General features: G+C 38.5%; 1 protein-coding gene across 1 annotated transcript in view; it reads left to right on the top strand.

Annotated features, from left to right (window-relative positions):
* CMC1 (C-X9-C motif containing 1) overlaps window positions 1-25,774 on the top strand; it is a 98,743-nt gene that overhangs the window by 9,667 nt on the left and 63,302 nt on the right. Inside the window, exons 2-3 of the mRNA XM_049099599.1 lie at window positions 3,403-3,475; window positions 4,220-4,652. Coding sequence (XP_048955556.1) covers window positions 3,403-3,475; window positions 4,220-4,652 — 506 coding nt within the window. The remainder of the gene's footprint in view (window positions 1-3,402; window positions 3,476-4,219; window positions 4,653-25,774) is intronic.

Here is a 25,774-nt window from a genome sequence, read left to right as displayed (position 1 = left end):
TGTTTAGTTCCACAGCCCCTCTGTTCCCACTACACACTCTTTCAGAAATCAGTTTCAAGTTTCTAGGTTTAACACAGACATTTTTTCTGGGATGGTGCACAGAAAAGTTTCCACAGATACTTTCTAAACCATTGCAAGTAGATACACATAGTGGATAATGTAGAGTACAAGCAGGTTGTTTATGAAAGAATGATGTAGTAAACTGGAACTCGTCTATCAGGGGTTTCATGAACTTAATGAATGGGAGGAGAAATAGCCTAGGAGCAGAAAGCAAGTTAGGAGTCTATTGTAAATAGCTCTGCAAAGGTAAGTAGATCTTGGACTAAGAGACACAACAGTGCGGTTGGCGGATGAAATAAAAAGATTAGTTAAAGAGCCAGGTGAGTGTTATGATCAGTTGAGTGTGGGCAATGGGGGACAGACAGGAGCTGACCGAGGTGGCTGGATGGACCAAGCCTATGCAAGGCAGAACCTATTCAACCACCAGAAAGACAGGGACAAAGTGTATCACTCTGGGGAAAGGCTAAAGCTAGGCAAGTTGTCAGGGCTCTAGCTAAGTGATTTGGGATTTCAGGAAGGATTCTGGTCCTTGTAAAGTATACTGTTTTATGGGCTGAACTGTGTCCCCCAAAATTCATGTGTGGTAGTCCCAGGCCCAATACCTGAGAATGTGACTGTATTTGGAGATAGAGTCTTTAAAGAGGTAATTCAGTTAAAATGGGGTCATTAGGGTAGGCCCTAATCCAATATGACTGGATTCCTTATTTAAAAAAAAGGAAATTTGGACTTAGACACCCACATCCTGAAGACTGTGTGAAGAGACAGGGAGAAAATGGCCATTTGTAAGCCAAGAAGAGAGGCCTCTGAAGAAACCAAACCTACAGATACCTTGATTTTGGACTTCTAGCCTCCAATTGTGAAAAGAAATAAATTTCTGTTATTTAAGCCACATTCTGTGGTATTTTGAAATGGCAGCCCTAACAAACTAATATTGTAAGTGTCAATCTTGACCTGAGCCCATTCAAATGAGGGAAGACACAGGCCCTAGGACACCAGGAGCTAAATCATGCAGCTCAGAAAGCAGACAGGGGCACCAGGGACCAATGGATAGTGATCTTCTAGCCAAGAACTAGTTCCAAATTTCATATATTGGTAGGGATGGGCTTCTAATATTCTTCCAAATGTAATTCTCATTGGCTCAAAGACAGAGCAGAACAGAGCTATAGATGAAAAGTCTTCAATTCTGACATTGGGTAGAGTTGGAAGCAAGCAGGGGCTGGCTATCTCAGCCTTTAAAAAATAACTAACTGGGTATCAACATAGAGCAAAAAGGTATGCTAGATCTAGTCAAACTGATGCAATCAATAAACAATTAAGATATTTATTTGTATCTGCAAATTTTTTAGATATTAGACTAAGAGATATGTATATGTGTGTATTCATGTCTAGTCTACATACTAATAGCAATTCACTTCTCTTGGCTTTTGCATGCTCTGCCACAGATCAGCTGCTGTCCTTACTCCCTTGGGTCACTGTAATTTCCTCCTCACCAGTCCCTCTGCCTCAGTATTGCTCCCCAGTGATGAGGATCAACAGCAGATCATTTGAGGCATGAATGGGTGTATTGCCATGATTTTCTCATTTGTCCGTGTATGTTTGCCAAGGAACGAAATCACCTAGAAATCCTTCTTGACTCTGTTCTAGTTTCCTAAGTCCGTTATGAGGAATGGATTCTTCCACTCCAGGTACTTTCACATCCATCCTTTTTTTTTTTTTTCTTTTTTTACATTGTCACATATTTTAATTCAGGCTCTTTTCAGATGCTGCCTGAACTCCTGCAAAAGCTCCTTAGCATTCTGCTTAACCTCTGCCTCCCTCCTCACCACCTAGATATATCCTACGTAAAAAATCTTTAAAAGATATCACCTTGACCACAAGGCCATTTTTTTTTACTTCTTAGTCTTTAACAGCCCCTGACTGCTTATAGCAACAAATTCAAACACTCCTCAGCCTAATGTTTAAGGCTGTGGGAATCTGGCCTCTTCTAACATTTTCAGTATCTTTCATAACTAGCTTCCCAAATCCTCAAATGAATGGTTTCAGGCATTGCCCTCCACTATGCCGGCTACACAGCCCTGCTTCCTACCCCTAGCGTTTGCACGTGCTTTTATTCCCTAACTTCTATCTTTTCCATGCCTCATTTGTCCTTCAAGAACACCTCAAATCCCAGACACTTTGTTTACTTTTCTCCTAGTGTGATATGCATCCTTCTCTGTAGACACATGCTACCCATCTTTCAAGTTCAGCCATAATTTCTACTGCATCTTTGAAGTCCTTCCTAACCACCCACCCTGGCATTTACCCCTTTGTGAAAGGCTCCTGTGGGGCCATTAGGTACCAGATATTATCTGAGCCCTAGAGGTCATGCTTGGATAAGACATATTTTCTCATTTCTGGGACAACGTGCCCTCCTCCTCTTTCTGTTCCTATTGCAGTTATTGCTCAAAGAATTGTCCATTAATAATGTGATATCTTAGGACATTTCTTCTCTTTTGAATTACCAATTATGTTTTTATGATTTAACTTCTAATAAATGACTTATATTCCCCAGGTATGTTATAAAGACTTTGCCCCCAAATGATCTCATTTAATATGAGACAGAAGAGGGGCATCCTGCTATGTACCAGGCACTGAGGTGCCAGTGCTTCTCACAGAGTGCTATGTCTAGAAGTCCATTTTATGGGACACATAAAACCCATGATTTTACAGATATTATTATGTAGGATAAGGCTAAAGTAGATAGTACCCATGTAAGTTTAAGTGAGTTGATTTAAATAAAAAATATTAAATAATAATGGTTCAAGTGATATGCAGTTATGGCAAAAACTGTAGCAGTGTTTTTTCAATGACCAAAACAGTGTTAAATGATATTACATTTATTCCTCACAATGATCTTACAAATTAGAAACTGAAGTCCAGAGAAACATTGGGATTTATTTAAGTCACAAAGCTAACAGGTTTTGATGCAGGATTCAGATAGAGGTATATAGGTCTCTGACTAAAGCTCTCCGTGATGCCCTTTTGCATATAGGAAGATTTAGTTTTATTACCTAAGTGTGAGTGTCTGGCTTGTGTTTTTTATAACTCAGCTCATCTTAAAAAGATTTATTTTCTAGACGAAACTCTCCACCTCCAGAAAAATAAAAGGGGCACCAGAATGAATTTGGTATGTTTCAAACCACATTTATAAAACACACAAGAAAACAGACCTGCTTTCCTGCCTGGTTGAGTGAAACATTAATTCTTCACCTTGGCATCTCAACCTACAGCTGTAATAAGGGCCGTTATGCCCAAATAGGCCCTTAAACGGAAGACCTGCTGAGCAGAGACCCACTTTCCCAGCCCTGCTCAACTGCGGCTGCTTTTTCTGCCAACTGACCAGGCTGAAGCAGCAGCAGGGGAGGAGGGACTGCAGGTAGGTGGGGAGGGGATCATTTTGAAAGCTCTAAATCCCTCCCAGGGAAGAAGCAGCTGCTCCTTGTTTTTCTAACATCTGTCCCATCTGTCCCCGGCTGCACCTCACCCTTCGGGGGCTCGAACTAGCTAAACATGGATATGACAAGGAGGCATTTCTGAAGGCTGGCTGGTGAGTGGAAATGAGCATAATTGCCACAAGAAAGTTTCTTTTATCGAGAAGAGGGCATTTGGGATTCTTCAGGAGCATAGATACCATCTTCCTTCATTTTTCTCAAACACATACAGCTTTAACGGACAGAGTCTGCATGTGTAACATCACCTCAATCAGGCTGTGCGCCCTAAGGATACTATTTCCTAGCGCCCAGTTATTTTATTTTATTTTATTATTTTATTTTATTTCCCCTCCAGGGGAGCCAGAGGCTGCTGCTTCGTGAGACAAATAATGATACTCGCAGACTGTACCACCTCCATAGTAGAACAAACAAGCTGTGCCTATCTCGCCTGTGCGGTGTTTATCACATTTAACAGCGTGCTGCTTGCATCTGACTCCCCTGCCAACAGGATACTCCTCGAGACCAGGGACCTTATTTTTATTTAATTACTGTGGCTGGAACCGGACATAAAATAGACATTTATGAATGAACGTTAACGAAGAGAAAATAAGGGAACGGGATGATTCATTCGTCCTCCCAAGGCGGACGTGGAGGGAGGGGCTTGGCCGTGAACCGAACCGCCACGTAAGGCGCCCTCCCACAGGCCCCAGCTCCTGCTCGGGTCCCCGCAGACCGGAGTCTGGAAGCCGCCGGCGTTCGCGCTCCTTGCAGGGCCGGGCTGCGCGCGCCCGAGAGAGCCCCGCCCCCAAAGCGGGCGAGGCCACGCCCCCTCCCGGTCCTTCCCGCGGAGGAGTCGGTTCCACTTCAATTACAGGCTTCGGGGCGGGGCCAGGGGGGCGCAGGCGCAGTGGGCGGCGGAAGTAGCGACGAGGGGAAGAAGGAGGCAGGAAAGGGGCCGCCGCCTCCGCCGCCTCCTCCGCCTCCCGCGGGAAGCTCCCGGCCGCCGCGCGTGCCGCCCGCTCAGGCCCCTCCCCTCCCCGCCCCTCCCCGCCCCTCCCCCGCCCGGGAGCGGCCAGGCGCTGCTTTCCTCTCCGCCCGCCGAGATGGCGCTCGACCCCGCAGGTACAGGGGCGGGACGCGGGGGTTGAGGAGTCACGGCCGGGGTCCCTAACCGCGGCCTTGCAGCTGGGGGCGGGCGCAGCGCTGAGGTGCACCGCTGCCGCCCACGTCCGCTCACCCCGGCGGCCGCGCGCCTTGTTGCCTGCAGTCTCCGGTCTTCCCGCGCCTCAGGGTCAGGGTTAGGTGAAGGGCACTGGGTTTGCTGTCCAAACTCTCGTCCATTTGTGGCCTAACACATTTCCTTCTTAACGCGACTGGTCTTTTTTTTATCCTCTTTTTCGCCCCTCTGGGGCACCGACTCCTTTAAAATATCAGTAATCTACCTTAAAAGCGATAATCCAAAGGACCCATGATTGTGGCAAGAGTCAGATTTTTTTTTTTTTTTAAGATTTTATTTATTTATTCAGGAGAGAGGCAAAGATAGGCGGAGGGAGAAGCAGGCGCTCTGCGGGGAGCCCAGTGCTGGACTTGATCCCAGGACCCGGGGATCACGACCTGAGCCAAAGGAGGCGCTCAACCACCGAGCCACCCAGGCGTCCCCAAGAGTCGGTTCCTTGAGAAAGGATCCCTAAGATCTTGATCAAAGTTATTTTAACTTTAGTGCTTCCACCCCACTTCTATTTGCAGCAGTAGTTTCAAGTTTCCCTCGATTTCCGGTCCTTACGGAAGCTCACCTGAGGTGTCTCTGCTTTAAGCTATTTATCTTACGGAAGCTCACCTCACCTCACCTCTCACCTCACCTCTCCTCACCCGAGATATCTTTGTAGGCTTTTCATGTAAGTATAGGAAACTTCCATCTTTGAAGGGAGTGGTAATTGGACTAATCCACTCCCTTCATTTTATGAATGCGAAAACTTCAGGCTTTGGGAGGAGTACTGGCTTCAAGCGTTTGGAGATTCAGAAATGAGAAAGTCACTTTGGTGGCTCTCAAGGAGAGCGAAAAGTGTATGCCTTCTAAAGAGGGCAGTGACATAAATTATGTCTTTGCTACCCTGGCTGCAGTGGTCACATGCGCTACGGAGGAATCGTGAGTGGAAGCAGGGAGATAGGTTAAGAGATGGTGGCAGTAGTCCAGGCACAAATAATACATTTACTGAACGCTTTATTATCAAGCTGAGTATTCTCGATTGTCCAACAACAGTGTGTGATGTGGTAGATAGTGTGCTTTCCCCTTGTGGGTTAGGAAACAGAGAGGATCAGGGACTACTCTAAAGCATGAGAATTTCTGGGACGCCTAATGATCTTGCCAATATTGGGCTAGGTGGTTGGATTAGACTTTATGAGGCTGTTAACAATTGATCTGGGCTTTTAAAATGTTTTTTAATTTCTAAAAAATATTTTTATTTATTCATGAGAGATACACAGAGAGAGAAAGAGGCAGAGACACAGGCAGAGGGAGAAGCAGGCTCCATGCAGGGAGCCTGACGTGGGACTTGATCCGGGGTCTCCAGGATCATGCCCTGGGCTGAAGGTGGTGCTAAACCGCTGAGCCACGGGGCTGTCCTGTCCAGTTACTCTTAACCCACTGAAATCTCACGGTATGCCCAAGGCTAACCAGCTAATTGCTGGTAGAGTCAAGTCTGGAATAGAACTCTGTAATTTCATCTCCAGGTTGGTGTTACAGACCATGCCCTCCATTGGAGTATGTATTGATACTCCAAACAAATACATGACTGCTTGTGATATGTTACAAGACTACAATGGTAAAAGAAAGAAGACAGCCCATCCCCATATACGCTTTGCCAGATGATGATAAACATGAAGAAAATAAAGTGTTATGTGGTAGGTAGTGAAGAGAAGACTACCTCAGAGTGGTCAGTGAAGAGCTCAATGAGGAAGTGTTGTTTGAATTGAAATCTGAAGGTCAAGAGGAAGTAGTTAGTGTGAAGAGGTAGAGAAAGAGTATGCCAGGCAGCCAAAAGTAGCAAATGCTTAAATATTTGCCTATAATGAGGGCCAGTGTGTGGTAGAGATCCATAAGGGAAGATGTTGGGAAAGTAGGCAGGAGCTAGATGCTGCAGGATTTTTAAGACTCTGATAAGAAATTATTTGGACTTTTCCTGATGTTATCAAAGCCTTTGGAGTCTTCTAAAGAGGGCAGTGACATTGCTACCCTGGCTGCAGTGGTCACATGCGCTACAGAGGAATCTGAGTGGAAGCAGGGAGATAGGGATACCTGGCTGGTGCAGCGGGTTGGCGCCTGCCTTTGGCCCAGGGCGCGATCCCGGAGACCCAGGATCGAATCCCACATCGGGCTCCCGGTGCATGGAGCCTGCTTCTCCCTCTGCCTGTGTCTCTGCCTCTCTCTCTCTCTCTCTCTCTCTCTCTCTGTGACTATCATAAATAAATAAAATTAAAAAAGAAAAATAAAAGGAAGCAGGGAGATAGGTTAAGAGATGGTGGCAGTAGTCCAGGCCAAATATGATAGTATCTTAGTCTGGAATGGTATTAGAGAAGCTTGAAAGAAATATAAAGCTTATTCAGTTAATGTTTTGGAGGAGTGATTGAGAAGACCTGCTGTTGCATTGTAAAAAGGTGATGAGGGAAGTGAAGGCATTAACAATAATTAATAGATATTTTTTACTAACTGGATGGCAGAGATGGTCAGATTTAACAGCGTGATCATTGGAAACTTGTTAAAAGGGATGGAGGCAGGATTGGATGGGGAGGAAGAAAATGGAGTCAGCAAGTTGGAATTTTTAAAACTTTGCTGTTTAAATTCCAGAATAAAAGTGTATTGAAGCCAGTTTTGTGTTTTTTAACTTCATTTTTATTTGGTTCCTGAGTGGAAGCATAGGTTTACGTTTTGATTTCTCCTGCTTTTTATACAGTGCTATGTGCCCATACGGAGTAGATGTATTTCTGAGTAGATGAGTAGATATTTACATCAAATGAGGTTTACATAGCAAAGTCTGTTTTTCTACTGGTTTATGTTAGATTTTTAAAAATCTTTTTTTTTTTATTAAGTTTTTACTTTTAATTCCAGTATAGTTGGCATACGGTGTTATTCATTTCAGGTATACAGTATAGTGATTCAACAATCCTGTGCGTTACTCAGTGCTCATCACACTAAGCGTACTTTTTTTTTTTTTTTTTAAGATTTTATTCATTTATTCGTGAGAGATACACAGAGAGAGGCAGAGGCTCCCCTGTGGGGAGCCTGATGTGACTTGATTCCAGGACTCCAGGATCACAACCTGAGCCAAAGGCAGATGCTCAACCACTGAACCACCCAGGTGCCCCAGACTAGGTGTACTCTTTAATCCCCATCACCTCCACCTGCCTACCCTCTGTTCTCCATAGTCAACAGTCTGTTTCTTTGTCTGTTTCTCTCTCTCTTTTTTCCCTTTCTTTTGTTTCTTAAATTCCACATGAATGAAACCATATGGTATTTATCTTTCTCTGACCAACTTATTTTGCTTAGCATTACCCTCTGTAGCTTTACCCACATTGTCCCAAATGGCTGAATATTCTTTTTTTACGGCTAAATAATATTCCATTGTGTACATATATACCCCACATCTTCTTTATCCATTCATCTATTGATGGGCACCTGGGCTGCTTCCACAATTTGGCTATTGTAAATAATATTGCTATAAACATAGGGACGCATGTATCCCTTTGAATTAATGTTTTTGAATTTTTGGGGTAAATACTCGGTAGTGTGGTTCATGGATCATAGCATAGGGTAGTTCTATTTTTAAGTTTTGGAGGAAACTGCATACTGTTTTCCACAATGCTGCATCAGTTTGCATTCCCACCAACAGTGCATGAGGGTTCTTTTTTCTTCACATCCTCTCCAATACTTGTTTCATGTGTTTTTGATTTTAGCCATTTTGACAGGTGATCTCTCATTGTAGTTTTGATTTGCATTTCCCTGATGAGCAATGTTGAGCATCTTTTCACATGTCTGTTGGTCATCTGGATGTCTTCTCTTTATCAGATGTGTCATTTGCAAAAATCTCCCATTCAGTAGGTTGCCTTCACTGGTTTATGTTAGATTTTTAAAGATCTTTATACAAGTTTGATCTCCATTTGGCAACAGCTTTTTTTTTTTTTTAAGATTTTATTTATTTATTCATGAGAAAGAGAGACAGAGAAAGACAAAGACATAGGCAGAGGGAGAAGTAGAGGGAGAAGCAGAGAAGCAGGCTTCATGCCGGGAGCTTGACGTGGGACTCTTCCTGAGTCTCCAGGATCACGCCCTGGTCTGAAGGCGGTGCTAAACCACTGAGCCACCCGGGCTGCCTGGCAACAGCTTTTAACTACCTTCATAGGGTCTGTTTTTCTCAAGAAACTCTGAACCCATCAATGGAATGCAGGTTACATATTTAATCCTATAGGTAGTTTTATTTAAACTGTTTTCCTTTTTGTTAGTGTAGAGGTCATAAGGGCACTCTCTGTACTTTTATTAGCTGTAATTATGTTCATTATTTTCTCTTACTATTTGAATGTAGAGAGAAAAAGCTGGAAGGAGTCCACAACACCCAAGAAAAGTGGCTGCAGAAAGAGAATAATTTTTAAAAAAATACTAGTATGTGTACTATATGGGATGAATACTCCCAGATATTGAGATTTAATTTTCTAAGCCTCTGACATTTTAAAATAGTCCATAGACAGTTCTAATATGCAAATAGAGTAGATGAGGAACCACTGTTCTGAACTCTTCCACTTTTATTGACTTATTCTTCAGCTCTGTTTTCTTATCAGTCTAATCTATTTCCAGAGGAAATTATTCCTATTTTAACGATGAATGGAACCTTTGAGGGCATAGTAATTGTTCAGAAATATGTGGTATAGCTCATTCCCATATAATAGGACTTTATTTATTTTTCATCTATTGCAAGTTATATTTGCCAATTTATAACACCTTCTACAAGTATTGTGTATTTTAGAAATCTTGTCAGACTTAAATGATTGAAAATTTAAATGCTTGTGTATTTTGAATGCCTAACACATCGCCTATAGGAACAATTTTAAAAGTGGTGCTTGTTAAAGTAGAATTTTCAAAAAGGTAAAATTATCACTTATGCAAATACAAAATGAATATGTGTGGAAGATTTTCTTCAACTCATTAATTAGTGAGGGAAGCAGTAAAATGTAAAAAACAGTCCAAAAAGCATTTGAGAAGCTGGATGCATAGACAGTTTCATAGGTTTCTTGCTTAGATAAAAAATGATTGGTTTACAACAGGGCCTCTATACACTATAATCTTTGGGGTTATCTTTTCCTCTGGTCAGAAATTATTTTTCTTTATTCAACAAAATTCTAGACATTAACCTCCTCCCATAACGAGTTGGAAAAGGGCCTGGCAATGGAAAGTTAAGCTCAGGGCTATACTGAAAGAACACTCAGTTATTCCTTTGCTCTTCCAGATTCCAGATAATTTTCCAACATGACTATATTCCCCAATGACAACTTACAGAAACCTGGGCCTGATAATTTTGACTACTTTCCCTAATAACCAGAAGAGATTCCTTTCTCCTTTTTTTCTTGTACCTTTCCCTCTTTTAGCAGGGTAGCTAGTTCCCCTTCCTTCATCCATTAGTGTGGATTTGTTCTCTACTTTTGCGTGGTGGGGCAGTAGCAACCGAGAGGTTTCCTAAAGTGTATCTGTCCCTCTAAAGGTGTTTTCCAGAAATCTAATTAGGGGAGGAAGATGGGATAGCAAGAGCTCAGAGGGTAGAAAGTGCAGTCAGGAATTTTCACAACATTGCAGGAGTAGATGTTGGATGAAGGTGGGTCTTGGGAGGGTGTTCTCTTGGCAGTTCTTGGAGTATTTGGTATTTATGTATCTAAGTATGTATGTATTTATGTATGAGAGAGAGAGAGGCAGAGACATAGGTAGAGGGAGAAGCAGGCTCCATGCAGGGAGCCCAGTGTGGGACTCGATCCCCGGACCCCGGGATCACACCCTGAGCTAAAGGCAGATGCTCAACCATGGAGCCACCCAGGCATCCCAGGGATTGCTGAGGTTGTCTTAGTAGTTCTTGTGAGGATATAGGTAGATTAGCCTTAGGGGTAGTAGCGCTTTTTTAATTCACTGGAAATTTTTTTTTAAATAGTTTTTTTTTTTAAACAGTTTTATTTATTTATTCATGAGAGACACACACAGAGAGAGAGGCAGAGACACAGGCAGAGGGAGAAGCAGGCTCCATGCAGAGAGCCCTATGTGGGACTGGATCCCCGGTCTCCAGGATCACACCCTGGACTGAAGGCGGCGCTAAAGCACTGAGCCACCTGGGCTGCCCAAACTCACTGGACATTTTTAAGTTAAACATCTGAAGAGACTCTTCAAATCTTTTCTGAGCACCATGTGACTAATATGTAAAAGGTTACATAGCAGATTAGAAAAATTTTGATTTTATTGCTTCTATGGCTCTATGGTATCCACTTAGACATAAATTATATTGGTATTTCAGAGCTAAAAATCTGTTTACTTGTAAATTTTCTATATTTCTAAACTCGAAGTATATTTGTGATAGAAGTTGTGAGTCATGAATCATGAAATGTTTTGTAAATCCGCTTAAGGAGTTTGAATTTTATCCTGAGAACAATGGGAAGATGATACAGATTTTTAGGCAAGTAGAAATTTCCTTTATTTTCTGCTTACCTGACTTTTCATCAGATCCAGGTTATGTGTTCTCAGAATACTGCTTAAGTGGTGATGTGTCTCCCATGGTATCACATCTGGAGGCAATGTCTGCTCTCATAGGTGATACTTATTTTGATCACCCAGTCAGGGGCTTGTTCCATTTCCTTGTTTTTTCCTCTCGTAATTAATTAATAATCTCTGGGGAGACCATTTAAGACTAGGCAAATATCCATTCCTCATCAAAAAATTCCCCTTTGAATGTAGTATTATATATTGATGATTTTTGCCTGATTCAGTCTTTCCTAGAATGGTTGCAGAATGATGATCTTATAGCAATCTCTCCACATTTTTTAGTTGGTTGTTGACATTTTAATACAAGCCAGAGACCATTTTGTTTCTTATTTTCTTATTTGTAAATCTTTATAGATGTGGACTCATGAATTCCTATTTTTCCAGGGGTTTATAATTTGTTACTGCAGTAATTATTTTGGTGCTCAAATTTTCCCAGATTTGGCCATTGAGAGAGTTCCTTCAAATTAGCTTTCTGGGTCCCTGTGATATGCTCCCATCCTTTTTTGGAGCATTTCCCTTTTTTCCTCACATAGGTATTTCTGGCTTATCTCATACCTATTCTGGCCCATCCATAGAATTAGTCCTATCTCTGACAAACCCTGATTCCTTTCTATGGGCATGACATTAGAGACCAAGGTTGGGATACCATTTGGATATTTTACATGCAAGTGAGTTTTGAATTACGTGCTCTTAGGAAAAAACCTGTAAAGGGACTGAAGGGAACAGGAAAGGAAAGGAGAGGAAGCTGAGCAAGGATGTGGTTTCAGGGAAGTCTTGTCTCAATCTGATCAGTTCTGGTGCACCACAAATACAGGGTGCGTCCCACTTTGGAGGCCAGGGCACTGGGCTTTTGTGCCATCTGCCAGTCCCTGCCCACTGCAGAAGGTGGGAGAGGGGCAGCTGGAAAGAAAGCTGGAATGTGCCATCGTGCCGAGGGGCAGTCCTAAAAAGGTTGCAGGTGTGAGTGCTTCTATATTCTCCTGCAGGGAGAATTCCAGCTTTCTCCTCAAAATCATTTCCCTGAAGCTCCTAGGAACCTTTGTTCAGGTAGTGAGAATTTGGATAGTGGTAGGTCAGGTAGGAAGGGGTACTTGCACAGATGTGTAAATACACACAGGTGCATGTATGGGGTCCAGATGGAAAGTATCATGGGGTTGTGGTAATGACCTTTCCTAAGATACAGCTAACATCTGCCAAACTGTGCTTTTGTTTTTTTCCCTCTAGATCATTTTGGACATAATGTTCTTTCTTTTTAGAATTTACCCTCCCCATCCCCAAATCTGTTTAATTCTTGTTCATTTTCACACGTCACTTTAGAGTCACTTTACATAGGAAGCGTTTCCTGATTGTTATCATCCCGTAATCTTTCAAAAACCAATTTTAAAAATATTTGAAAATTTAAAAACTACCGAAATATCAAATAACTTGGGTAGAGAGTTTTTCATTCTATTTTTTTTAGAGTTTTTCATTCTAGATGAAAAAATTTTTTTTTTTCCCTTGAGAAATTAAGTGAAACCTAAAGATGTGATTTGTCTGTTTGTATCCAATGATTTGAGAGATGAAGTATCATGTGGAGAATGAGAATATTTACCTGTGTAGTAAACTGAATATTTTTCATATGATTTCACCTCTGAGTTTAACAGAGACTAGATGATTAGAGAAGATAACCAGTTAACTACATCTAGACAGTAAGAGATTGCCCACAAATGAGAGTAGGGGTGAGCGCTGTCCTGTTATGGAAAAGCACCCAATTGAATTTGGAAATTAGTACTGATATCTTCTTGTTTTAGACTTTGCCCATTAGCCTTAGGCCTAATTCTAAATGGTATAATTTCAGGTTTGAGGATGAGGGGTACGGAGAATAAGGCTTATTGGATGACTGCAAAAGCTGCTTTAAGCCTTAAACTGTTAAGATTTTAAATACTGGCAGTTGGTCTCAAGGGATTCTTGACTCAGCACAGAGAAGTCACCATAGAAAATAACTTTAGGTTTATATTCCATAGACTATCAGATGAGTATCCTTATTTTTGTATAAGGGTGTTAATAGCAAATGTGTAGCATTCCCTAAGCTTATAGATCTCAAAAAATGCAAAAACTGTCACCTTTTACTTGATATAAGTGGATCAAACAAAACTGCCAAAATAAAAACACAGATTCCCAGATTAACCTTCTCCTCCACCAGCCCTGATTATATTTTAACATTTTTAAGTAGAGAGGTTGAGGGGGGTAAAATTCTAAAAAGCATATTTAGTATACTGCATTGTTTTTGCTGAGGAACTGTTACTGGGTGTTGTTTTTTTTTTTTTGGCAGATCAAAGGATGTGTTAATTAAGCATGATGAATTAAAATGTGGAGTTTCAAATGTTTATGCGGCAGAATGGGAACTAGCCTGTTTGACTCATTATTATGTATATAATCCGTAGCATGGTGACTGATACATAGTAGGTTCCTAATATTTGTTAACAGAATGAATATCTATATCAAATACTGAAACACTCTTAATCATGTGTTATTTATTAAATATATATTTAATACAGTTTGTATATTTACCATGTGTCAGCAGTTAAAGGGAATTAAGAGATGAATTAGACACAGTCTTGGACCTCATTAAATTTAAGTTTCATGCAGTTTCTTGATTTAATACATATTAGAATTATTTGAGGAGCTTTTAAGAATACCAATGCCTGGGTTTATCCCAGCATTTCTTTTCTTTTTTTTTTTTTTTTTTTTAAGATTTTGTTTCTTTATTTGGCAGGGAGAAAGAGAGCGCGCGAGCACATGCATGCACAAGCAGGGGGAACAGCAGAGGGAGAGGGAGAAGTAGGCTCTCCACTGAGCAGAGAGCCTGATTTGGGGCCAGATCCCAGGATTCTGGGATCATGACTTGAGCCAAAGGCTCAAGACACTTGATTACTGAGCTATCCAGGCACCCCCCAGCATTTCTGATTTGATTCGTCTGGGTGGTGCCCACGCATCAGAATTTCATAATGCCCTCTCAGGTGGTTAGATGCAGCCAGAATTGAGAAATTCTGGTACTAAAATCTGTCTTTTTGGCCTGCTATTACAGCATACCATAGACTGAGTGGCTTAAACAACAGAAATTGATTTTTCCACAGTTTTAAAGGCTGGGGAAGTCCAAGCTCAAGGTGCTAGTCAGTTTGGTCCTAGTTCTTCTTATGAGACCACCTGTCAGATTAGGGCCCCACCCATGTGATCTCCTTTAACACCTAATTGCCTCTCCAAATAAAATCATATTAGGGTTTAGAGCTTCAATATGAGTTGGGGTAGGTGAGGGGGACAAAAAATTCAGTCCATGGCAACCATTGATCTATCAGGAGAAGAAGATAGCACAGATGGTGTGATGTGGTATGTTAAGTCCAGAAGCAGTTACATGATTGGTATACACAAATCTTGGGCAGAAAGCACTTTCAGGTGCTGGGGCCAGAGAACTTTTGGATGGAACAAGTGTTTGATTTTTAAATTGGTAGACTTTGATAAGAAAATAAGAAGTAGAAAATGGAAGATAAGGGCAGAAGATTGAGTTGGAGTTTGACTTTACAGTTATTTGCTGAGTAATGTTGCAAAGATTGCTTTTCTTGCAATCTGACCTCCCCCCTTCTCCGTTCCTTAATAATACCTTGTGTGTGGTGATGTTTGTAAAACAATTTCTTCTACTGCTCCTTCCTTCCTTCTGCAAATATTTATTGTGCTTCTTCTGTGTACCATATAAATGTAAGCTGATTTTTTTTTTTTTTTTTGGTAAGGAAGATAACTTAATCACCAGGATGGCAGAATGAAGATTTAAATCGTTGAAATTTTTAAGTTGAAATCATGATGCTGCTGGGACTTGGAAATTGCCAATAGACATTTGAAAATGTGGGCAGAGTAGATTTGGAGCTGGAAATAAGCCCTGAGAACATGGAATAATCAACAGCATCTATAAAGGTAGAAGTTTGTGGGGTTGACACAAGAGGAATAAGACTAGATCTAACCTTGGAAGCATTTAAGCTTTTGCTGCTATTATTACCTTTGTTCAGAATATTTTTGAGACTCCTTTAAGATTTGCCTTCAGCCTTATAGTCCATTCATCCCAGTATCCTCATTTTGAACAATTTTTTTTTTGTGTGTAGGAGGTGAACTTGAATTTCAGCCAAGATTAGCCAGAGGCAATCTGGTGAAGGTGGTAGATGATCATTTTGGGAAATGCTACCCCTAAGAAAAATTGTATCATGGAACTCAATTTCATGTTAATGCACACAGACTCTGAAGGCCACATCAACAAAGATGTGAGGAGTGTGAGCAAAGTTTGATTCTTAGAAATAGATGAATAAGCCCTCAATGTAAAAATAATTCCCCCACTCTGTTGCAGAGTGGCACATGTTTTTTTGTAGAAATGTTATGAAATATTGTAAGATGAAGAAGAACTGGTGGAATAGAATGGCCAAAGGCACTGAGGCACATTCATAGATTTGGGGGTAGTCTACCATGCTCTAGATGTGTATCAGAGAAAAATAAGGTATATATTGCTGAAAAGGCACATGCATGCTGTCACTTCCCATATCAATGGAAAATTGTGCTTGTAGGAAAAGATAGTTTCAAAGGTCTACCAAATAAATATGAAATCTTTTCATTTAAGAAATTATGGCCACAATGGAGATTGCAGCACATTTCTAAAATTGGCATGTCTTCTTGTGTAAGTTGATTTCCTGCTTTGGTATACTTTCAGATTTGTTGTCCCTTTTTGGCCTCATCTTGGTTAAAGTAATGTGGGTGGAAGAGGAAGTTTTCACACCTAGCAATCTGCAGAATCTGAGGTCCAAGAAATAGGTGCTTTTGGGAAATGGGTACATCTAGTGTGAACTAGGTGGTTATTAACAGTGAAAGCTGATAGGACAGAGGAGTTCAAATGAAGCCTACTATTGTGGGATATATGTGGTATTTGACCCAGAAGCTAAGCAGAAATAGGCACGTCTACTTCAGTGAAGTGCTTTCCTCATTTTGATGAAGTTTGAGCTTCTAAAAAATTAGATTCTTACCAATTGACCTAACATGTGATGTTTACACTATTTGAAGGTATTTTTTCATCCAACTGACAAATGGCTCCTCTTGTGTTTTTTTTTCTTTAAAATAATTTTTTCCATGACAGAAATCAGAGAATCAGAGGGTGCTTGGGTGGCTCATTCGCTAAAGCATCAGCCTTCAGCTTGGGTCATGAACCTAGGGTCCTAAAATTGAACCCCGCATCGGGTTCCCTGCTCAGTAGAAAACCTGCTTCTCCCTCTGCTGCTCCCCTTGCTTGTGCATGTGCTCACATGCTCTCTTTCTCTCTCTGTCAAATCTTTTTAAAAAATCATAGAATCAGAATTCCATTTAACATTCTGAGAAAAAAAATCTAAACTGTGAGTTTGTTATTTTGATTGTGCTCCCAATGCTTCTGAAACAGTCATGACTATCCAGTCATGACTATCTATTATTTCACACTTTGAATGACTTGAGAAGCTTATGCAACCTGGTTTGCTAAAATCCCCTTAAATAGGCCACCACCCCTGTATGTGTGTCATGGAAGATTCAAGACCTGGGTTACATGATCTTGGCATGCCGCTCTGTTAGAGACTTGGGTTATTTTATTTATTTTTATTTATTTTTTTAGAGACTTGGGTTATTCCACCTCTGTAGGTCTCCTCTTTTTTATCTGCAAAATGGAATCAAACTATTTCACTTGGGAGGGCTATTATACAGTCTATAGGGATTTCATTGCCCTCATCTTGAAGCTTTATAGCCAGAGGCAGGCTGGAAATTGGTTGGGGTAGATGTCTCTTACTACTCATTTTCTTTTCTGGTTTGTTTTGTCAGTTCTAGAAGGACTTATTGAAGGAAAGAATGTGAAAGGAACACTGATCTTCACTGTCTTAATTTTCCCAGCCTAAGTACTTCCACCACCCACCCCCCTTCCTCAATTTATCATAGCAAGGAAGTACGAACAAGCTGGCAAGAACATGAAAATCTGATCAAGAGCATCCCTATTTCTGTGCTGTTGAGGAGAAATGGAGTCTGCCTAGCTTCCTGGTGTGAAGCACTTATTGGAAATGTAGCAATTGAGAACTCTGGTCTTTCTATATTGTTCATGATACCATCTGCCTGGAGTCCTTCATTTTGAGGCTCTTGGTAATTAGTAAAGAAGAGAGACCTAAAGATAGAAACTATGGCTAATGAGAATATGGTTGCAAACTTCAAGTATTTTTCTTGTTTTTCCTCCAGAGTAAAGAGTAGCATGGAAATATCTTTAGGAGCAAATAAATAATAACTAGAAAGTTTTAAAAGTGGCATTATATAAACAAGAATCAAATCAGTTAAATTAGAACGTTTTCACTATTGAAAAGGTATACTTTGCCCTTCAGGTGTCACTTCTTACCAATGAACGATTCTGTAATATTCTGGTTTGGTTCACTGTTATCTTTTTGGATTCATAGCAAGTGCTGTTGTCAGTAGACTTATAATCTACTACTGCCATACTGCAAGAACACGTGAGCCCCAAAGCAGTATCTGAGCTAACAAATTCAGCCAGTGAAAAAGGTGAAAATTGACTTTCAGGTGATGATAGAATGTTGAGAAGTTAGGGCTTCGGAAATTTTCCCTGCTGGTGTTATCCTGATTCTTTATCTCAGTATAAATTCATTCATGTGACCATATAGTAGCAAACTCTCAAACTTTGATTTTTTTTTTTTGCAGGCTTTTTTGCAAGTGTATAACATATATGTGTCACATTAACTTTGAGAGAATCATTCTGTAATTTTATGAATAAAAATTATAATTTTATTTATAATTGTGTTGAAGATAGCTTTGTAATATGTATAAAATAATATTTAGTGGTTGGTATGCTAGCAAATAAGAGAATCTTTAGCAGAATTTGTTCATATATTTTTAAGTGTGTTATTTCTGACTTAACACTAAGAGTTTGGAAAATCTAAATCAATATTCATGTGATTCTAGAATTGTTTTTTTGCCCTAGAAGGTTTTAGAAGAATGATCAGAAGGAGTTTTTGTAAGCCATCTAAAAAAAAGTGTTCAAGTAGGAATTACAACCTAGAATTCAAAATATGGGCGAATTTCTATTATATTTCTTATGGAAAATAGTTTAATATTACACAGCTATACTTGTATTTAAAGAACTGATTTTTAAAATTAGTGCTTTTGTTATATAAGACTACTGCAAAATTTATAGAGCAAAAGATAGACTCATCAGGACATATTATTAATAAGTTGGATAGATTAAAATTATATGTGAAAGGAAGAGGTAACATTTTGAAATTGGTTTTATAAAAGAGGTCAGTATATTACAATATTTCTTCTGCTCTCAATAATTATTGTGTTAATGTCTGATGCCTCATATGATGTGTGCTGCAGACCAGGAGAAAAGAAATATGTGGAGATAGTCCTCTGTTTTATTATTTACCTTCAAGTACACATCAGCTTTCCACTCCATAGGCTGTCTCACAGGCATCTGAAATTCACCCTGTCCACAGCTGAATTCCTCTCCTACCTGGTGTTTCTTTTGTGCTCCCTATGTCAATGAGTGGTCACGGCATTTCCCTGGGAGCCAGAAAACTGGGAGCCTTCTTTGAATCCTCTTTTCCTTAGTGCCTGTAGGCCCTGTGCATCTTGTAGGGCCTCTCTTGAAGCTGCCCTTTTCTCTCCATCCATACTTTCAGTGCCTCCTATGAGCTTACTATCCTTTTCCCCATCTTACAGCAGCTCTGGCAAAGCTAAGGGGAAAAAGGAGGCCTCAATAAATAGTTTAGGCCAGTTTTCAGCAAACCATGGTCCAGGCAAAATCTGGTAAGGCCCATAAGCTATAAATGGTTAGTAGGTGGTTAAAAACAAAAACAAAAAACATACATGAGGTAGTTTGTAGTCTGCAAAGCTTAAAGTATTCACAAGTCTGCTCCTTAACTAGAATTAGTTTGTTGAACTCTGGCATATGCAGTGGAAATTGGGATACAACTATAGGTATGGTAGAGAGGAAAAAATGTGAATCATTATTTGGGAAAATGTAGATGAAATGGATAGTTTGTTCAAGAAATATAAATTTACTAAAACCATAACTGACTAAAGAATAAAAAGCCCTTAGAAAATTGAGTTAGTAGTTAGGGTTAGAAAACTCTGTGTCTGTCTCACATACAGTCACATTCATACCGCAAGCCCTGGGCCCTAATAGCACTCAGAGTTCCAGCAGAGACCACAGGGCTATTGTGTGTAGGTAAGTCTACACACACACATGCTCAGGTACTACTAGGTCATGTGACTGGGAGCTAGTTGAGCAAGTCTGTAGGGCAGGCTCTGCTTCAGGAAGAATGGCTGTCAGCATTGGAATTCTTGGTTCTGAACTGAAGGTTTGGTTTGCAGAAGCAATTCTTTAGGAAAATCTCAGTTCTGTTCTTAAGGCTTTTCAGGCCCACCCAGAGTATCTAGAATAATCTCCTTTACTTAAAGACGACTGATTATAGACTTTAATCACATCTGCAAAGTACCTTCCCAGCAATACCTGGGTTAGTGTTTGAGTAAGTGGAGACTATAGCCTAGCCAGGTTGATTCATAAAACTGACAGCCACAGATAGTTTCTACCAAACTTTTAAAGGAACTGATAATGGTCTTTATACAGAGCATTCCACAGAATATAAGGGAAGAGAAAGGTCCCTACTTTATTGTTTAAATAATGTAACTATGGTGCTAAAGCAACACAAAGGAAAATCCTAGGCAAATCTTAACGTGAAGATAACTATAAAAATTCCAAATGAAATTTAAGCATCCAAGACAGAGGTTCTGTTAGTTTCTACTCATCATTTTTCTAAAGGACATAGCCAATAAGAATTGAAAAAGAGTAGAGCTGTCCCTGTGATTATTTACATAGAAATTAGAAGAGACTATGGATAACTCTGTGCCTCTCATGAATAAATAAATACATAAATCTTTAAAAAAAAAAAGAAACTGGACAATTTACTAGAACCAATGAGAGTTCACTAAGATTGTGTTGGTTATAAGGACAATGTAAAAAATTTAGGTGAACCTGTATACCAGCAACAAATAATTACATGTTACTTATGAAAATATACTTTTATTGGTAGAAATAAATCTAATAAAAGATGGATAGGATCTTTAAGGAGACTAATAAAAGATGAACAGTATCTTTAAGGAGAAAATTATAGAACTTTGTATCCACTTACTATTTAATTTCTGATAGTTATGTGTTTATCACCCATGAGTGCAGATATTTATCCTGGTTTAAAGCTAAGATATTATAAATTGAGGTAAAATATACAGTGAAATCTATAGGTTATAAGTTTTGATAAATGTATACAGCCCAATCAAGACATCCCCACAGAATATCCTTCTCAACTCCCGTAGATAACTAGTGTTCTATTTTTTAATCACCATAGATTTTTTTTTCATGTTCTTGAATCATGTAGTATTTACTCCTGTGCCTGGCTTCTTCTCAACAGAGTTTTTGAGCTTTCCCCATGTTGCGTCTATTAGTAGTTAATTATTTTGTATTGCTGAGTAGTATTCAGTTGGGCATTTAGGTTGTTTCTCATTTTTGGCTACTATGAATAATGCTTCTGTGAACAGACTTGTGCAAGTCGTTTTCTGGAAATGCATTGTCATTTATTTTGGTTGAATGAATACCTAGGAGTGGAAAGTAGATTAGATGTATATTTAACTATGACTTAGCAATTAGTTTTCCAGAGAAGTTTTCACACTCTTACCAGCAATATATGAAAGTTCCAATTGCTCCACGTTCTAACATTTGGTGTTATCAGTATTTTTAATTTTAGTCATTCTTGTGGGTGTGAAATGGTATAATGGGGTTCATTTGCATTTTCTTAATGACTGATGATTTTGAACACCTGTTCATTTACATATTCACAATTTGTATGTATTGTTTTTGAAGAATCCATTCAAGCCTTTTGTCCCTTTTTTATTGGTTTTTTTATTTGATTGTATTTTTGTTATTGATATATAGGAGTTTTTTATATATGCTAAATTCAATCAAGTCCTTTGTTAAATATATCTATATATATCTATGTGTCTATATATAGATATAGATTTGGACCTATCTATATCTGTATCTATATCTATGTATCTCTGTTCTGTGAATACTTTCTCCTGGCTTGCCTTTTAATTTTCTTCATGGTGTTTTTCAGTGAACAGCAGATTTTATATTTGATGAAATTATATCTCTTTTTTTCTTCTGTTTAGTGCTGTTGTGTCTACTCAAAGAGAATTGAAGGGGTTTTTTGGTTTAATAGTTTTGGTTTTTACATTTAGGTTTATGATGTAAATTAGTTTTTGTGGGTACTGTGAAGTAGATCAGAGGCTTAATCATATTTCCCACTCTCCATGTTTATCTAGGTCTGCCACCATTTGTTGAAAATGTTTTTTTCTTTCTTCATTCAGTAACCTTGATGAATCTGTCAAAGCAAAGTGACTATATATAGGTGGAAACATTTCTGGACTCTGTTTTGTTACATTAATCTACTTGTTTATCTTAATTATGCCAGTACTACACCACTTGGATTGCTGTAGCTTTGTATTGAGACTTGAAATCACTTGAAATCAGGTAGTGTAAATCATCTAAATTGGTTGTTCTATTTTAATGTTATTCCAAGTCCTTTACTCTTACACATTTTTAAACTTTTTAAAATTATCACTTTATTTTGAAATAGTTTAATGCAACAAACTGCAAAACATGGCAGATTTTATGTACCTTTTCACCAGCTTTTCCTAATGATGGTGTCTCTCATAACCATAGTACAGTCCATCCATGAATATGATGTTACTTTCAAAGGATCAAAGCTTGGTATCAGAGGGAGAAAATAATCTTGCTTTTTTAATGTATAAAGTACTGTTATACATGCAGTGTATAGATAGTGTGTTTGTGGTATTAATGTATCATGGAGGGGCGTTAGAAAAAAAGGTCTAAAAAGGCTCTCTAGAGTAAAAATGGAAAAAAGTTGGGGCACACTGTTATAATTAATTGTACCTAAGGAACCAGGAATTGACATTATGCTAACTCAGGTACATATTTTAGTTAAATTTTACCATATTTTACATGGAGTGTGTATGTGTGTGTGTGGTTATGACATTTTATTACATGTGAATAGTCAAGTAACCATGCAGAACTGTTAAATCAGCACAAAGGAAACCTTTCACGTTTGCTTTTAATAGTCCAACTCCTTCCTCAGCTCTTTACTGGCAACCAATGACCTGCTTTCCAGTACTCTAATTTTGTCACTTTAAGGATGTTCAATAAATGGAATCACATAATAATATAATAATATAATAATTAAATTTAATAATAATATATAATATGTAATTATAATATGAATAATAATTTAATAAATAATTATTAAATAATATAATAATAAAAAGACCCTCTGAGATGGTCTTTTTTCATTTGATATAATGCCCTTGAGATCCATCAAGTTGCTGCTTTTGTATATCAGTAGTTCATTCTGTTTTATGGCTGAGTAATATTCTGTTGTCTTGTTGAACTGTTGTTATTCATTCACCCATTGAATTCTGTGTTTTGGCTATTACAGCTTAAACCTACAGTGAACATCTGTGTACTCGTTTTTGTGTGAACATATATATATATATATTTTTTTTTTTTTGATAAATCCTGACGAGTGTGTTTGCTGAGTCATATGGTAAATGTATGTTTACTTTTATAAGAAACTGCCTGATTATCTTCCAGAGTGCCTATACCATTTAATGTTCCCATTGGGAATGTATGAGAGATCTGGTGACTTTGCATCCTTGTTAGCACTTAGTAGTAGTATTTTTTCTTTTAGCCATCTTAATAGGTCTTTAATGGTAACTTTTATAATTTTATTTTGGATTTCCCTAATGACTAGTGATATTAAGCATCTCTTCATATGCTTATTTACTATCCTTATGTCTCTTTATATAGTGTTTAAATCTTTTGCTCATTTCTAAATGGATTGTTTTCTTGTTGGGGTTTAAAGAAGTTTTTATATATTTTGGATGCAAGTCCTTTTTCAAATATGAAATTTGCAAATACTTTTTCACATTATGTTGCTTGTTGTTATCTTCCTAAGAGCAGTTATTGTAGAGTGAAAAGTTCTTCACTTTGGATGAAGTTTGAATTTATTGATTTTTTTTTTTCTTTTATGGATCATGAGTTTTGTGTCATGTATAAGAACTCTTTAACTCTGGGTCCTAAAGATTTTGTCCTATGATTTCTACTAGAAGTTTTTTCCCTTTAACTTTATATTCTGAAACAATCATAGACTCACAGGAAGTTGCAAAAAATACTAGATAGAGTCCTACATGTTCTTCATGCTGCTGCTCTCAATGATGACCTTCTATATAACTGTGGTATAATATCAAAAGCAGGAAACTGAAGTTGGTACAATACAGTTAATTAGACTATAGACTTCTCAGTTTTCTCCAGTTTTTATGTACATGCTTATGTGTGTGTATAGTTCTATGCAATTTTACTCCATGTTCTTGTTCTTATAAGGAAAGCATTCAGTGTTTTATCATTACGTGTGATGTAGCTATAGGATTTTTGCAGACACTCTGTAGATTGAAGTTCCTTTCTCTTCCTAGTTTTTTGAAAGTTTTGTTTTAATGAATGGTATTAAATGTTTTTTTCTGTTTCATTTGATATGAGCATATGGTTTTCTTTTTTTTAGACTGTTAATATGATTGATCACATTGGTTGATTTTCAAATAGTGACCCAACCTTGTATCTTGAAATAAACCCAATTTGATGTGGTGTATTTTTCTTTTTCTAGATTGCTGGATTTGATTTGCTAATATTTTGTTGAGAATTTTTGAGTCTATAGATTGTGAGGAATATTAGTCTGTGTTGTTTTTTTTTTTTAAATACTGCTTTTACTTTTGATATCAGAGTAATACTGGTCTCATAAAATGTGCTGGGAAGAGACTATAGAATTGGTGTTATTTTTTCTTTAAATATTTCACAGACTTTGTCATTAAGCCATCTGGGCCAGTTTGATTTTTCTAAAATAACAAAACTTCAGTATAATTATCTCATTTGTTTCCCTGTTTTCAATTTTACTGATTTCTGCTTATTTTTTGGCTTGTTTTAAGTTCCTTTTGTCCTTTTTCTAGTTTTGCAGATGGAAGCATAGATTATTAGTTTGAGACTTTCTTTTTAAGTGTGAACATTTATTGCTATAAATTTCCCTAAAAGCACTGCTTTAGCTTTGTCTTAGAAGTTTTAGGAAGTTCTGTTTTTGTTTTTGTATTCTTCTACCCTTCTTAATACTTCTTTGATCTATGATTTATTTGGAAGAGTACTGTTTAATTTCCAGGTGTTAGGAGATTTTCCTGCTAAAGTAAACTTTACAAAAGTAAAACTTTTTGTTTTTAGTATCTAGTTGATTCTATTATGGCCAGAAAAAATACTTCCAATTTGTTGATATTCCATTTGATTTATCTAGTATTTTTATTATTTTTTTTTTAGTGATTGTTACAAGATTATACATAGTTTATAATAGTCTCTCAGCATGAATATTTTATCATTTAAGTGGAATGGAGATAATCTTGCTATCACCCCAAAGTTGATTTACCATCTCCCTTTTATGGTGTAGTCATCCTTAGTATTACCTCTATACACATTGAGAATGCTATGATTTTTGCTTCTGTCAAAGATATTACTTAAAACTCAAGAAGAGAATAGTTTATCTTTCTGTTGTATTTCTTTTTTTATTAATTTTTTTTATTTTTTTTATTTATTTATGATAGTCACAGAGAGAGAGAGAGAGAGAGGCAGGCTCCATGCACCGGGAGCCTGACGTGGGATTCGATCCCGGGTCTCCAGGATCGCGCCCTGAGCCAAAGGCAGGCGCCAAACCGCTGCGCCACCCAGGGATCCCTCTGTTGTATTTCTTCATCCCTGTTTTGCGTTTCCTTTTGTTACCATATCCTTCCTGTTTGAAGGAAGCCATTCTTTGAAAATAGGTCTGCTGACAAGAAATTACCTTAGCTTCCCTTCATATGAGTTGTCTTTATTTCATCTTCAATCCTAAAGAATATTTGATGGATATAGAATTTTTGATAGTTCTTTTCTTTAGTACTTGAAAGTATTATGCACTTCCTTCTGGCATCTGTGGTTTCGGATGAGAAATCCTTTATCTTTTGTTTTTCTTTGTGTATGTGTATTTTTAAAGATTTTATTTATTTGAGGAAGAGAGAGCACACATGCAAGTGGAGAGGAGGGGCATGTGGAGAGGGAGAAGCAGACTCCCTGCTGAGCAGGCAGCCTGATGCGGGGCTCAATCCCAGGACCCTGGGATCATGACCTGAGCTGAAGGCAGATGTTCAACCGACTGAGTCACCCAGGTGCCCTGAGAAATCCTTTGGTTTTGAATCTTTGTTCTCCTATATTTCTCTCTGATGCTTTGAAGAT

The sequence above is a fragment of the Canis lupus genome, chromosome 23 (assembly GCF_003254725.2).
Source record: "Canis lupus dingo isolate Sandy chromosome 23, ASM325472v2, whole genome shotgun sequence".
NCBI classification, from domain to species: Eukaryota; Metazoa; Chordata; class Mammalia; order Carnivora; family Canidae; genus Canis; species Canis lupus.
This window is presented reverse-complemented; position numbering and strand designations above follow the sequence as displayed.